Below are 13,720 nucleotides of genomic sequence, written 5' to 3'. Positions count from 1 at the left end.
GCTATTAGCCAGGATGGGGAGGGATGCAACATCATGCTCTGAGTGTCCCTAGCCTGTTTGCCAGAAGAATCATAATCATAGAATATCAGGGTTGGAAGGGACCTCAGGAGGTCATCTAGTCCAACCCCTTGCTCAAAGCAGGACCAATTCCCAACTAAATCATCCCAGCCAGGGCTTTGTCAAGCCTGACCTTAAAAACCTCTAAGGAAGGAGATTCCACCACCTCCCTAAGTAAACCATTCCAGTGCTTCACCACCCTCCTAGTGAAAAAGTTTTTCCTAATATCCAACCTAAACCTCCCCCACTGCAACTTGAGACCATTACTCCTTGTTCTGTCATCTGGTACCACTGAGAACAGTCTAGATCCATCCTCTTTGGAACCCCCTTTCAGGTAGTTGAAAGCAGCTATCAAATCCCCCCTCATTCTTCTCCTCTGCAGACGAAACAATCCCCGTTCCCTCAGCCTCTCCTCATAAGTCATGTGCTCCAGCTCCCTAATCATTTTTGTTGCCCTCCGCTGGACTCTTTCCAATTTTTCCACATCCTTCTTGTAGTGTGGGGCCCAAAACTGGACACAGTACTCCAGATGAGGCCTCACCAATGTCGAACAGAGGGGAATGATCACGTCCTTCGATCTGCTGGCAATGCCCCTACTTATATAGCCCAAAATGCCGTTAGCCTTCTTGGCAACAAGAACACACTGTTGACTCATATCCAGCTTGTCGTTCACTGTAACCCCTAAGTCCTTTTCTGCAGAACTGCTTCCTAGCCATTCGGTCCCTAGTCTGTAACAGTATATGGGATTCTTCCGTCCTAAGTGCAGGACTCTGCACTTGTCCTTGTTGAACCTCATCAGATTTCTTTTGGCCCAATCCTCTAATTTGTCTAGGTCCCTCTGTATCCGATCCCTACCCTCCAGCGTATGTACCACTCCTCCCAGTTTAGTGTCATCTGCAAACTTGCTGAGAGTGCAATCCACGCCATCCTCCAGATCATTAATGAAGATATTGAACAAAACTGGCCCCAGGACTGACCCTTAGGGCACTTCACTTGATACCGGCTGCCAACTAGACATGGAGCCATTGATCACTTCCTGTTGAGCCCGACGATCTAGCCAGCTTTCTAACCACCTTATAGTCCATTCATCCAGCCCATACTTTGTTAACTTGCTGGCAAGAATACTGTGGGATACCATATCAAAAGCTTTGCTAAAGTCAAGGAATAACACATCCACTGCTTTCCCCTCATCCACAGACCCAGTTATCTCCTCATAGAAGGCAATTAGGTTAGTCAGGCATGACTTGTCCTTGGTGAATCCATGCTGACTATTCCTGATCACTTTCCTCTCCTCTAAGTGCTTCAGAATTGATTCCTTGAGGACCTGCTCCATGATTTTTCCAGGGACTGAGGTGAGGCTGACTGGCCTGTAGTTCCCCAGATCCTCTTTCTTCCCTTTTTTAAAGGTGGGCACTACATTAGCCTTTTTCCAGTCATCCGGGACCTCCCCCGATTGCCATGAGTTTTCAAAGATAATGGCCAATGGCTCTGCAATCTCATCCGCCAACTCCTTTAGCACCCTCGGATGCAGCGCATCCAGCCCCATGGACTTGTGCTCGTCCACTTTTTCTAAATAGCCCCAAACCACTTCTTTCTCCACAGAGGGCTGGTCACCTCCTCCCCATACTGTGCTGCCCAGTGCAGCAGTCTGGGAGCTGACCTTGTTCGTGAAGACAGGCAAAAAAAGCATTGAGTACATTAGCTTTTTCCACATCCTCTGTCACTTAGTTGCCTCCCTCATTCAGTCAGGGGCTCACACTTTCCTTGACTTTCTTCTTGTTGCTAACATACCTGAAGAAACCCTTCTTGTTACTCTTAACATCCCTTGCTAGCTGCAACTCCAAGTGTGATTTGGCCTTCCTGATTTCACTCCTGCATGCCTGAGCAATATTTTTATACTCCTCCCTGGTCATTTGTCCAATCTTCCACTTCTTGTAAGCTTCTTTTTTGCGTTTAAGATCAGCAAGGATTTCGCTGTTAAGCCAAGCTGGTCGCCTGCCATATTTACTATTCTTTCTACACATCGGGATGTTTTTTTCCTGCAACCTCAATAAGGATTCTTTAAAATACAGCCAGCTCTCCTGGACTCCTTTCCCCCTCATGTTATTCTCCCAGGGGATCCTGCCCATCAGTTCCCTGAGGGAGTCACAGTCTGCTTTTCTGAAGTCCAGGGTCCGTATTCTGCTACTCTCCTTTCTTGTTTGTGTCAGGATCCTGAACTCAACCATCTCATGGTCACTGCCTCCCAGGTTCCCATCCACTTTTGCTTCCCCTACTAATTTTTCCCGGTTTGTGACAAGCAGGTCTAGAAGAGCTCTGCACCTAGTTGTTTCCTCCAGCACTTGCACCAGAAAATTGTCCCCCACACTTCCAAAAACTTCCTGGATTGTCTGTGCACCGCTGTATTGCTCTCCCAGCAGATATCAGGGTGATTAAAGTCTCCCATGAGAACCAGGGCCTGCAATCTAGTAACTTCTGTTAGTTGCTGGAAGAAAGCCTCATCCACCTCATCCCCCTGGTCTGGTGGTCTATAGCAGACTCCCACTACGACATCACCCTTGTTGCTCACACTTCTAAACTTAATCCAGAGACTCTCAGGTTTTTCTGCAGTTTCATATCGCAGCTCTGAGCAGTCATACTCCTCTCTTACATACAATGCAACTTCCCCACCTTTTCTGCCCTGCCTGTCCTTCCTGAACAGTTTATATCTATCCATGACAGTACTCCAGTCATGTGAGTTATCCCACCAAGTCTCTGTTATTCCAGTCACATCATAGTTTCTTGACTGTGCCAGGACTTCCAGTTCTCCCTGCTTGTTTCCCAGGCTTCTTGCATTTGTGTATAGGCACTTAAGATAACTCACTGATTGTCCCGCTTTCTCAGTCTGAGACAAGAGTCCTCCCCTCTTGCACTCTCCTGCTCGTGCTTCCTTCCGGTATCCCATTTCCCCACTTACCTCAGGGCTTTGGTCTCCTTCCCCCAGTGAACCTAGTTTAAAGCCCTCCTCACAAGGTTAGTCAGCCTGCTTACTTGGCTGGGAATGGGCAACAGGGGATGGATCACTTGATGATTACCTGTTCTGTTCATTCCCTCTGAAGCACCTGGCCTTGACTACTGTCGGAAGACAGGATACTAGGCTATATGGACCATTGGTCTGACCCAGTATGACCATTCTTATGTAAAAATTAATTATAATAATAAAAATGTTTAGTACAGAAACTCCCCAACATAATGACCTCTCAAGATAGCAACGATGTGAGATAACAATCTTGGCAAATAATGCATTTTAAAAATCTTGGCCTACTAGGAAACATATTTATATAAGTTTCCATTTCCAGTCACAAATCTAGCATTCTGGAACAAAGTCACTAAAATATAGTCGCTCTGGCTACTGCTGTTCATTGTGCCACTGTTCACTCCACTGCTCTGTTGCCAATGGCCCTGCGCAGTCACCTTCTGCTGCCACCTGCCACGGTGACCTCTGCGAGTTGGTCTCCTGAGGTTCCATCCAGCTTTCAGTGATTTCAGCTGAGCTCTCAGTGGGGGAACCTCACTGCTAGTGCAGTCTGGGCCGTCTCTTCCACAGAAACACTGTCCCCACAGCAGGACTAAGCATTTAGGGCTTGGCTACACTCGAAACTCCAAAACGCTGCCGTGGGAGCGCTCCCGCAGCAGCGCTTTCAAGTGCGAGTGTGGTCGCGGTGCCAGCGCTGGGAGAGAGCTCTCCCAGTGCTGCAGGTACTCCACCTCCACGAGGGGATTAGCTTACAGCACTGGGAGCGTGACTCCCAGCGCTGGGGCACTGTTTACACTGGCGCTTTACAGTGCTGTAACTTGCTGTACTCAGGGGGGTGTTTTTTCACACCCCTGAGCGAGAAAGTTGCAGCGCTGTAAAGCGCCAGTGTAGCCAAGGCCTTAGACCTGATTATCAGTGATTTCATCTGCAGTGGTCACTTAACAGAACAAAAGACTATCTATGTAGCCTAATCAGCTTTGTCTTTAAACAGTGGAGCGGGACAGGTCCCCACCCTCTCTCTTGATGCCCTCAATCAGCACAGGCTAAGTACAGTTCTACTGGCCTTTACTCATACAATAAGAACAACAACATTTCATTACCCCCCGCCCCACATTCAAGTGATTTGTAACTCAACCCCAGCCAAAGGCCTTGGCTACACTGGCAATTCACAGCGCTGCACTTGCTGCGCTCAGAGGTGTGAAAAAACACCCCCCTTGAGCGCAGCGAGTGCAGCGCTGTAAAGCGCCAGTGTAATCAGCGCCTGCAGCGCTGCACGCTCCCTCGCAGCGCTGCAAGCTACTCCCCTCGGAGAGGCGGAGTACATACAGCACTGCAAAAGAGCTCTCGCAGCGCTGGCGGCGCGACTACTGCTGCGGCAGCGCTGTGAATCCACGAGTGTAGCCAAGGCCAAAATCTATCACTTGGGCAACACAGCTCTGTTTGCTGGATACCTAGGTAGATTAGCTGTGAATGTAAATACAATCTGGTCCTGAAGCCTGTCCCCCCAGCCCCATCTCATCACTAGCTGTCAGGGAGAGCTCATTTAGACTTTGCTTACAAATCATCATTTGAAATTACACCTCTACCCCGATATAACGCTGTCCTCGGGAGCCAAAAAATCTTACCGCGTTATAGGTGAAAACACGGTATCGAACTTGCTTTGATCCACCGGAGTGCGCAGCCCCGTCCCCCCCGGAGCGCTGCTTTACCGCATTATATCCGAATTCATGTTATATTGGGTTGCGTTATATCAGGGTAGAGGTGTATTAGGTTGGCCAACATCACCGAAATGAATGCACTGACATTGTCATAAAAAACAACAGCTGTATATGTTCATACTTTTCAAATTTATTCTACTTTTTCAGATACACGTATTTTATCATACACTGTATATGCTTTTAAAGTGTGTATTAATGTTTCAATTTCAATTCAAATTTCCAAACAGTCACTAAATTGGCATGTAACTAGTTCACAAAACTGGGGGAGGGGGTGTTGGGGAAATTCAGGGGGGGTGTACACCCTAGGGGGGTGTAGGGAAATCACTGCCTCCCCCTCACCAACTCCCATTTTGGGCACTAAAATGAACAGTGATTCAATAGTTCATGTGGACACTGAAACATCAGCATTTGAGTTTTACAACAGATACTCTGATTAGATGAATAGGTGACTAGGGAATTTACACAGCTGAGTCATTGTTTCAGGCTGTCTGCAGATTCAGGCAGACATCACGGGCACCTGCACTCAGGATACACTCGCAGTTACCTTTGCAGCTGTGAAGGCTAGAAACTTTTTTTGTTTTAAAAAATGAAAACTTAGATTATACAGAATCTGAGTGTCCTGCAAGCTATATAAACACAGCTTGTCTGTCTGATACCCCTGCCTAGAACCTTCATGAAGATTGCCCATCACTACCCCTTACTATTCATTGTTGCAGTTTACCAGGAGACAAACCTTTTGAGACACATTAGTGTTGCTTTAAGTGGACAGGCAACAGCTGGAAAATAAAGGGGCCCAGGAGCTCTGGGGATATGATGTTGAAGGTCAGGAAGGCAGCCCCAGAAAATAAATAGTAATACACAGCAAGGAGAAAATGTAATATGTGGGGAAGTGCGGGGTGGGGTGGATTTTCCTCTTCACTCCCTGCCTGTTGGAATATTTTCCTAGAATCACCTTGACCAGGCAATAAAATAAAACTCTGTTTTCATAGTGCTCCTCACTTTCCTAAAAAAATACAGGAAAAAGTCCTTCTGTGGTACCCGACTTCCCACACTCTTCCCCCTTTTCCATTGGCATGCAGAGCCCATGCATCTGTAGTGTCACCGCCTCATTGACAGTATCTGATGCACAGGTCCCTTTCCCCTAGAGGTGTCCAGGCATCCGGTGCCTCTGTAATGTTTCCTCCCTACGTTCAGGTGTAACCCACCACTCTGTGTGTGTCATGTGTCCTCGCTCTGTGTCTGATCCACAGAGTTTAACCACCTGCCACCGTTCCTGGCTAGGAGGATTCGTCTTTTAGTTCAAGGAGCAGAGGCCTGTGCCGAAGGTCCTGGGTTTAAACTCTGCTGTAAACCAGTGATGGGGCTACTACTACACAGGTATCTGTTGTACAGGCCTCTTCACCCCTCTGATTCTGTAAAGTCTCTTCCTCATGCCCATGTATCTGGTGAGTGACAGACCCCTTTCCTATGGCAGTGCCTATGAACCTAGTGCCTCTGCGATGTCCCCTCCCTGCTGCCCAGATCCTGACTCTCTTGGCTGGCAGTTCCCGTTCACCCAGTGCCTCTGTAACATTTCGCTCTCATGTGCCGCTATCTGTTCCACAGACCACTTTCCGATAGGCTGGAATTGCCTATATACATGGTGCCTCACTAAGGTCCCCTCCCTACTTGCAGGTACCGGTTGTCTCTCTTGTCCGCACAGAGCCAACTTTGCAGCAGCCTGGATTGCTTGTTGGCTTATTTATTTATTTATCTATTTATTTTCCCCTTCAGAGCCATTCTTTACTCCCATATGTTGTAATAATTACAAGTGATAAGTTAACAGCTGGTCTGCTATTCTGGGCTCAGCAGAGCTGCCCGCCTCTTCCTTCCCTCCCTCCCACAGCTCTGGGTCAGCTTTTTGGCTCCAGCAATCAGGGATTCCTATGATTTCTTAGACCCCTAAGAATCAGAGCTTTTCCTCAATCACCATCTGTCTTCCCCTCTCCCTCCCTCCCTCTCGCCATACGGCAAAGTGGTGGTTTTGTGATTGTGACATCCATCTGTTGCCATGGAAAAGACTGAAATAGCAAAGGAATGTGACTCCCCTTGCTAGGAGGCCACAAAAAGAGATAGTGAAGGGTATTTTTTCCCCCCATTGGCATCAGTGTCCTTCAGCGTCAGTGATGATAACTGAGGGCCTAGCAATAATCCCATGACAGGTGTACGATACGGGGAGTGATTTTGATTGGGCGCTGTCTCCTGGGCCTTGTGTGTCACTTTCTAGACCTGTTGTTAGAGATTGCAAACAAGCAGGTCAAAACAGTCTAAAGCCCTGTGGCCCTGGCATTCAAGTGTGGAATCCCCATCCGTGCCCCCAGACCAACCCAATCCAAACACAATTGCTGACAAGATCATGACATTCCTTTGTTATCCAGTCCCTTTCCCCCATGGAGCCCCTGAGCCACCTTGGCCTAGTACGCAGCTGCTATTGCTCCACTCTCAGAAACTCATGCTAAGGCCATCCCATGAATCAAGTGTCAGGAGCTACTCTCCCACCAGTAGGTGGGTCATTTCAGGGATCCACCACCTTGTGAACAATGTCCCAAAGGACATTCAGGGAGCTGGTCTTTTATGGCACAGGGTGGAGCACAATCACCATTACACATATTCTCTTTGTGGAGATCTTCTAGAATCCCTCATTTACTCCCGTCCATCATAGAATCTAGGGCTAGTCTACATGAGAAGTGCTACACTGGCACAGCTGCACTGCATCTGGTGAAGATGCTCTATGCCGATGGGAGAGAGCTCTCCTGTTGGCATAATAAAACCACCTCTACAAGAGGCGGTAGCTATGTTGGTGGGAGAGCGTCTCCCGCCAACATAGCGCTGTCCACAGTGGTATTTAGGTTGGTGTAACTTACGTTGCTCAGTGGGGTGGCTTATTCACACCTCTGAGTGACATAAATTGTACTGACATAACCTGTAGTGTAGACAAGTCCTAGAAATGTGGGCCTGGAAGGGACCTCAAGAGATTATCTAGTCCTTCCACCTATGCTGAAGCAGGACCAAATAAATGTAGACCATCCCTGACAGGTGTCCAACCTGTTCTTAAAAACCTCCAATGACAGGGTTTCCACAATCTCCCTTGGAAGCCTATTCCAGTCCTTAACTTTTTAACTCTAAGGGTAGTTTTTCCTAATATCTAACCTAAATCTCCCTTGCTGCAGATTAAGCTGATTACTTCTTCTCCCACCTTCCTAGACAAGAAGAACAATTGATCACCGTCTTCTTTCTAACAGCCTTTAAAACATTTGAAAACTGTTACCAGGTCCTCCAAGTCTTCTTTTTTCAGAACTAAACATACCCAGTATTTTTAACCTTTCCTCGTGGGCCAGGTTTTCTACACCTCTTAATATTTTTGTTACTGTCCTCTGGACTCTCTCCAACTTGTCCACATCTTTCCTAAAGTTTGCCGCCCAGAACTGGACACAGTGCTCCAGCTGAGGTCTCACCAGTGCCAAGTAGAGTGGGATAATTACTTCCTGTATTAATTACACTCCTGTTAATATACCCCAGAATGATATTAGCCTTTTTCACAACTGCATCTCATTGCTGACTCATATGCAATCTGTGATCCACTCTAACCCCAAGATCCTTTTCGGCAGCATTTGCCACCTAAGCAGTTATTTGTGCATTTGATTTTTCCTTCCTGAGTGGTTACAAAATTCACTATTATTGATGACATTTTGGGTTACGAATCAATTATTTAATGGTCATCAGCTGATTTCCCTTTGTGCATATTGCTGTCCACCTCCCCCCAGCCTAAACCAGCACAAGGTTACAAAACTGCCCTGCTGGAGACTCTGAAACAGAAAATCAGATTTAAGAGTCAAGCTTCCAGCAGTCCATTCACCTAATTCAGAGGTGTGCATGAGAAAACCATGTGAGCAGTTCTAGTTTCAGGAGCTATTGGGGCATAAATGTGAATGAGATCCCTGCCTACTTTGCTATTCCTCGAGAAAAGAAAGGGAGGCAGGGGCATTGTTGCATAAGGATTTCTGTACAAACCTGCAATGATATGGAGATGAGCTCCATTTGGCTTATGTGGCGGCTTGAGGCAGTTTGCACCTGTGTGGGAGATACCCAGATGCAGTTTCTATGCAAAGGGACCTCCTTTAAGAGTTAACATTATAGATGTACAAACTAGAAAGACCAGCTTGTACTACTAGATCCAAAAGGTAGCAAGGTTTAGTGGCTTGAGCATCGACCAAGAACCAGGCACTTTGGAGTTCCAGCCCTGCCTCTGCCATTATGTTATCTTAAGAGATTTGCTCAGCATCTCTGGGGATAATACTTTGCAAATGAATTGAGAGGAGGAGCTGGTTGATATGTGTACAGTGCTTTGGGAATGTAACATACAATGTAAGTTTTTAGCAGTAGTATTCTCTTAGTTTTAGCACCATGCATTATCCAGGTATGGATGCTAGACAGGGACACATGTTCTCTGAGCCATTTGAGGGTGGAAAGATATAAGAAATATCTTGTGAGGGTTAACCATCCCATTGTTCAATGACACTCCTGCTGGCTAATTAGTGGCCACATCATTGTTCCCTTTAAACTCCACCCTTGCTCTCTGCTAGACTAGAGCTGTGTTAAGCGTATGGCCCAGGAAGTGATAAAGAGCCTTTGTATAGGTGCTGGTCTGAAATCATGTGATGTCCAGGTTTCCTTACTTTCACACAGTCCAGGTAGAGTTCTCTCTTACAGAAGGTGCTGCACATTATGGGTACTCTTATGCAAATGACTTGCTAACATTCTGCATCTGGAGGGAAATGCCAGTAAGCTTTCCTGCTTTTCAGAACCCTCCAGAAACCACGCCTTCAAATTAATAGTGGAAATAAATGCAGGCATGTAAATCCACAACACTGGTTCTCATTTACATGCCTTGCTACAAGGTAACAAGGTGGAGTTTGCTAACAGTGACCAGGAATTTATTTTAATAGCAATCCCCTGGGCCCAGTTTTCAAACCAGGGGCTTGAGAGAGCACCTACATCCCACATTAGAGGATTCTAATTGGTGCTTGCCACCAGCTGTGTAAAAAGGGGTCTTTCCTGCATGCTCTGTATTTGAATGCAGGATTGCCTGTCCTAGAAACTCCCCAATTTTGAAAATTGTATTCCATGTGTTAACTAGAATGGGCAAGTGGTAGGAAATGAGAGCCATAAAGTGAGAGAGGTTTTTGTGGTAGGACATGGTATTGGGACTCAAGAAAATCTGGATACTATTCCCTTCTCTGCCTCAGACTTTTGAGTGGCCTTGGGTATGTCCTTTCACCTCTCAGTGTGTCAACATAGCCCCTCTAAAATAGGGATAATACTTACTTCCCACCAGATTTGTGAAGCAATCGATGGATGTGAAGGGCTTTCAGCTCTTCAGAGGATGCTATTGATATACAAAGGGGGTGTTATGCTGATGGCACACTTGAAAACTTAGCGGCAGAGTGAGTGCATTGATACGTACTTGGGCTGTTGCTCGGAGGCTACAGAAAGAATCCAATAGCAGCTGGTGCCATCTTCTCCCTGGCCCCCATCCTCTCTGGCAGGCTGCATGCTGCTCTCAGTGTCTACGGATGGAGCCTGGTTGCAGATAGTGTCTTCTCCCAGACCCTCACTCCTATTGGAGTGGGGCCTGTGCAGCTTGTCTTCTTTCTGTGTTTCTCCCATGGCTCGAGGATCATCTCCAGGCAGCAAAGGCAAATTCTCTGGAGGCCTCCTGGGAAAGGAGAAATAATTGTGTATAGAGAGTGCCTGTTCCTCCCAAGCAAGCCAATATGATGCCCTTCCTTCTTTCCCTATCATCATGGACCTCTCCGACATCAGGAAATGATGCTCCAGCTCTCACCTCCGCTGATGTACATTATTATTAGCCCCACCTGCTACCACTTGCTTACCATAGGGCCTTAGTCACGAGGAGTAAGACTTTATAAGTAATTCCACTGGGATAGATTGTGCCTTTAAGCACAGCCCTGAGCAAGGAGTGCTGCATAAGCGACCCCAACCAGGAATAGCCCCAGGCGGCATCATGCCTGAGACATAATTCCTTGCTCCAGGAGAGAGAGGGATGAGGAGTAGCAAACTTCAACACTCCCTTGCCGGCTCAGCTCCACCGGTTGGTGCATTTGGTGCGGGACCCAAAACTTCTCCCATTCCTTGCCCCTTCCTGCATACTCCCCACTCCCCTGCTCTAGATGGGAAGTAGAGCCCAATGCAGGACTATTTTTAATTCTGCTCCCATCCCACTCCCACTGTTATGGCAGCGGGTCCTGTGGGACCCTTGGGATCCTGGTCCCACCTCAGGGCTCTAATGTGGAGTAAAGTGGGAGCTGTAGCCCGTGTAGCCCACACAAGGATTTATGGGGGTGGGGAGGGTTCTTAGTCCTTTTACTCCCCTGCATGGGTCTGTAGTCCAAGGGCTTGTCTGTACTTAAAACGCTGCAGAGGTGCCACTGTAGACAGAGCTTCACTAAAGAGACTACCTATGCCCACAGGAGGGCTTCTTCCAACAGCGTAGGTACTCCACCTCCTGGAGAGGCAGTAGCTAGGCTGATGAGAGAATTCATCCATCGCCCTAGCACTGTCTACACCGCGGGGTTAGGTCGGTTTAACTGCATCATCCAGGGGTGTGGATTGAGCAAAGTAGTTATACCAACCTCATTTCCCAATGAAGACCAGGCCCAAGTCCCCATCTAGCCCTCAGTATAAAGGCTGAGGGGGGTGCTTATTTGCCTCTATTGTCCTTGTTACTAAAAATCAGGAGTATAAGAAACTAGAATACTCAGCTAACCTGAGTCTGAGTTCAACGAGAACAAAGGCTACTCCAGATTGGGTGCTCAGTGAAGATTTTACAATGTTTCTGTTCACCTACTGCAGCATAGCATTCCCCATTCTCTTATTCTATTCATGATAATTATATATACAAACATGTTGTATAGGCTAATAAAAGATGGATAGTTTCCGCCTTATTGCTTGTGCGGTGTTTGATGTCATCATAATTGTGCACGTGATTCAACAGTGCATGACTCCGGCTTTACACTAGCATTTCTCCCAATAAAACCGAGGTGAAGCTGAAGTCATGCAGCATTGGATCACAGGCTGTGTGTGCAAATGAAGTGCTTATGAAAGGTAATGGAGACTGAAGTCCTCCATCCACAGAACAGGGTGTGGCATGGACAATGAGAGTGCAAACCTTCCCCACGCTGCCCCATTAACGGGCCTCAGCTCTGATGTGGGAGACCTCTTGTAAAGTGTCCATGGCTCATTCAGTCCCCAGGCTCCCTGCTGAGACTGCCCGCCAGGGTGCTAACTGATTTCCGTTTGTGGTTTGTGATGTGGACACCTGTCCCTAGGAATTGGACTGAAAGTATCAGACTCATTTCACATATGGGCCACCCAACAGAGAAATCGAACTGCCCAAACTAGGGGCAAGGTTGGGTTGAGACGAGGGTCAGAAACATGGGAGGGAAAGATGGTTGATGAGTACAGAATACACGGGTAAGTGGATCTAGTGCACACAAGGAAGAAGAGAGCTCCTATTGTGTGGACAGCACTTCCAATTTTGTGGACACAATCCATAGCATTTGGACCTGGTCTGTAGAAAAAGCAATTTTGTTAAATAGGTGAAGTCCCCTAGTGTGCATTCAGTTATGTCAATAGAAACACGGTTATTTCAATATAACTTGTTTTGATTAAACACTTCTCTGTCGACATAACTGCATCTCTGCTAGAGGGCTGCACTGATTTAATTAATCAGTGAATAAACTGAATGTAGGTTAGGCCTTAGATGTCTAAGTGCTATGATTTGTGCCTGTAATTAATAGTGGGTGAAAAATTGGGCCTATAAAAATAGAGGCTGCTTCTTATATCATGCTCATAATGTCTCCAGAGAGGTCTGTATTCTAAAATAGGTCGATCCCTGCAGGTATGGCAGCAGACGGAACAGGTGCAACCTATGGTTTTCTACCTCTCTGTTGTATACCAGACCTCTAAGAGTCTGGGATTAATGACACTAAGACCTGGTCTACGCTTAAAAGTTTTATTGGCATAGCTATATGAAAAAACTCACAGCCCTGTCCACAAGAGCCCTAGTCTAGACACAGGTACACCAGCAAAACAGTCCTTTTGCTGGTGTATCTTATTTTGTTCGGGGAACTAGGATAAGCGATACCGGCAAAAGAACTCTGTTGCTAAAATAAGCTGCATCTCCACTAGGGGTTTTTGCCTGGATGGCTCTACCAGTATAGCTGTACTGCCAACCCCTTTCTAATACAGACAAGACCTAAGACTTGAGTTGTGCTGATGCTCCTTTATTGGGGATTTATATCCCGCCCTTGTAGAGGAATGGATTCCATTGATACATAGGCCTCTTTCCAGTCAGTTCAGAGCTGTGTGTCTGGAGGTCTTGTCTTGCCTTAGGCTTTGTCTACACTAGCACTTTGTTAGCAAAACTTTTGTTGTTCAGGAGTGTTAAAAAAACCCACACACACACACACCTCGAATGACAAAAGTTTTACTGACAAAAAGTGCCGGTGTGAGCAGCGCTTTGTCCGCAGGAGCGCTCTCCTGCTGACAAACAGCAGCTACACTGCGTGTCTTTTAGCGGCACGGCTGTAGCAGCACAGCCATCGCTAAAAGCCATATAATGTAGCCATACCCTTAGATGAAGTCTTAAAAGAATTTGGTCAAAGCAGCCAAATGCGTGGTGGAGATAGCAGCATATGTGAGACCGTACCTCACAGCCAGTTCACCTGGGAATCTGCACCCACTCATTAAATGCTGCTCTTTTCTTGCTGAGCTCTGCTGAAAAGCTCGACAAAGATATAAATCTGCTGCTCGTTGTCCCTCAACTTTTGCTTTTTGTAACTTATTTTCTAAGTAAGACATTCGGGAT

At 46.8% G+C, this 13,720-nt stretch overlaps 1 protein-coding gene across 2 annotated transcripts in view; it reads right to left on the bottom strand.

The window, feature by feature from the left end:
• Positions 1-13,720, bottom strand: part of LMNTD2 (lamin tail domain containing 2) — a 69,445-nt gene that overhangs the window by 45,478 nt on the left and 10,247 nt on the right. For both annotated transcript variants that reach the window (XM_065591961.1, XM_065591962.1), the window contains exon 3: positions 10,295-10,546. In XM_065591961.1, coding sequence (XP_065448033.1) covers positions 10,295-10,546 — 252 coding nt within the window. The remainder of the gene's footprint in view (positions 1-10,294; positions 10,547-13,720) is intronic.

Source organism: Chrysemys picta, chromosome 4 (genome assembly GCF_011386835.1).
Source record: "Chrysemys picta bellii isolate R12L10 chromosome 4, ASM1138683v2, whole genome shotgun sequence".
In the NCBI taxonomy this organism is placed as follows: domain Eukaryota; kingdom Metazoa; phylum Chordata; order Testudines; family Emydidae; genus Chrysemys; species Chrysemys picta.
Note: the sequence above shows the minus strand (reverse complement) of the source record. Positions and strands in the feature narration are given on the sequence as shown.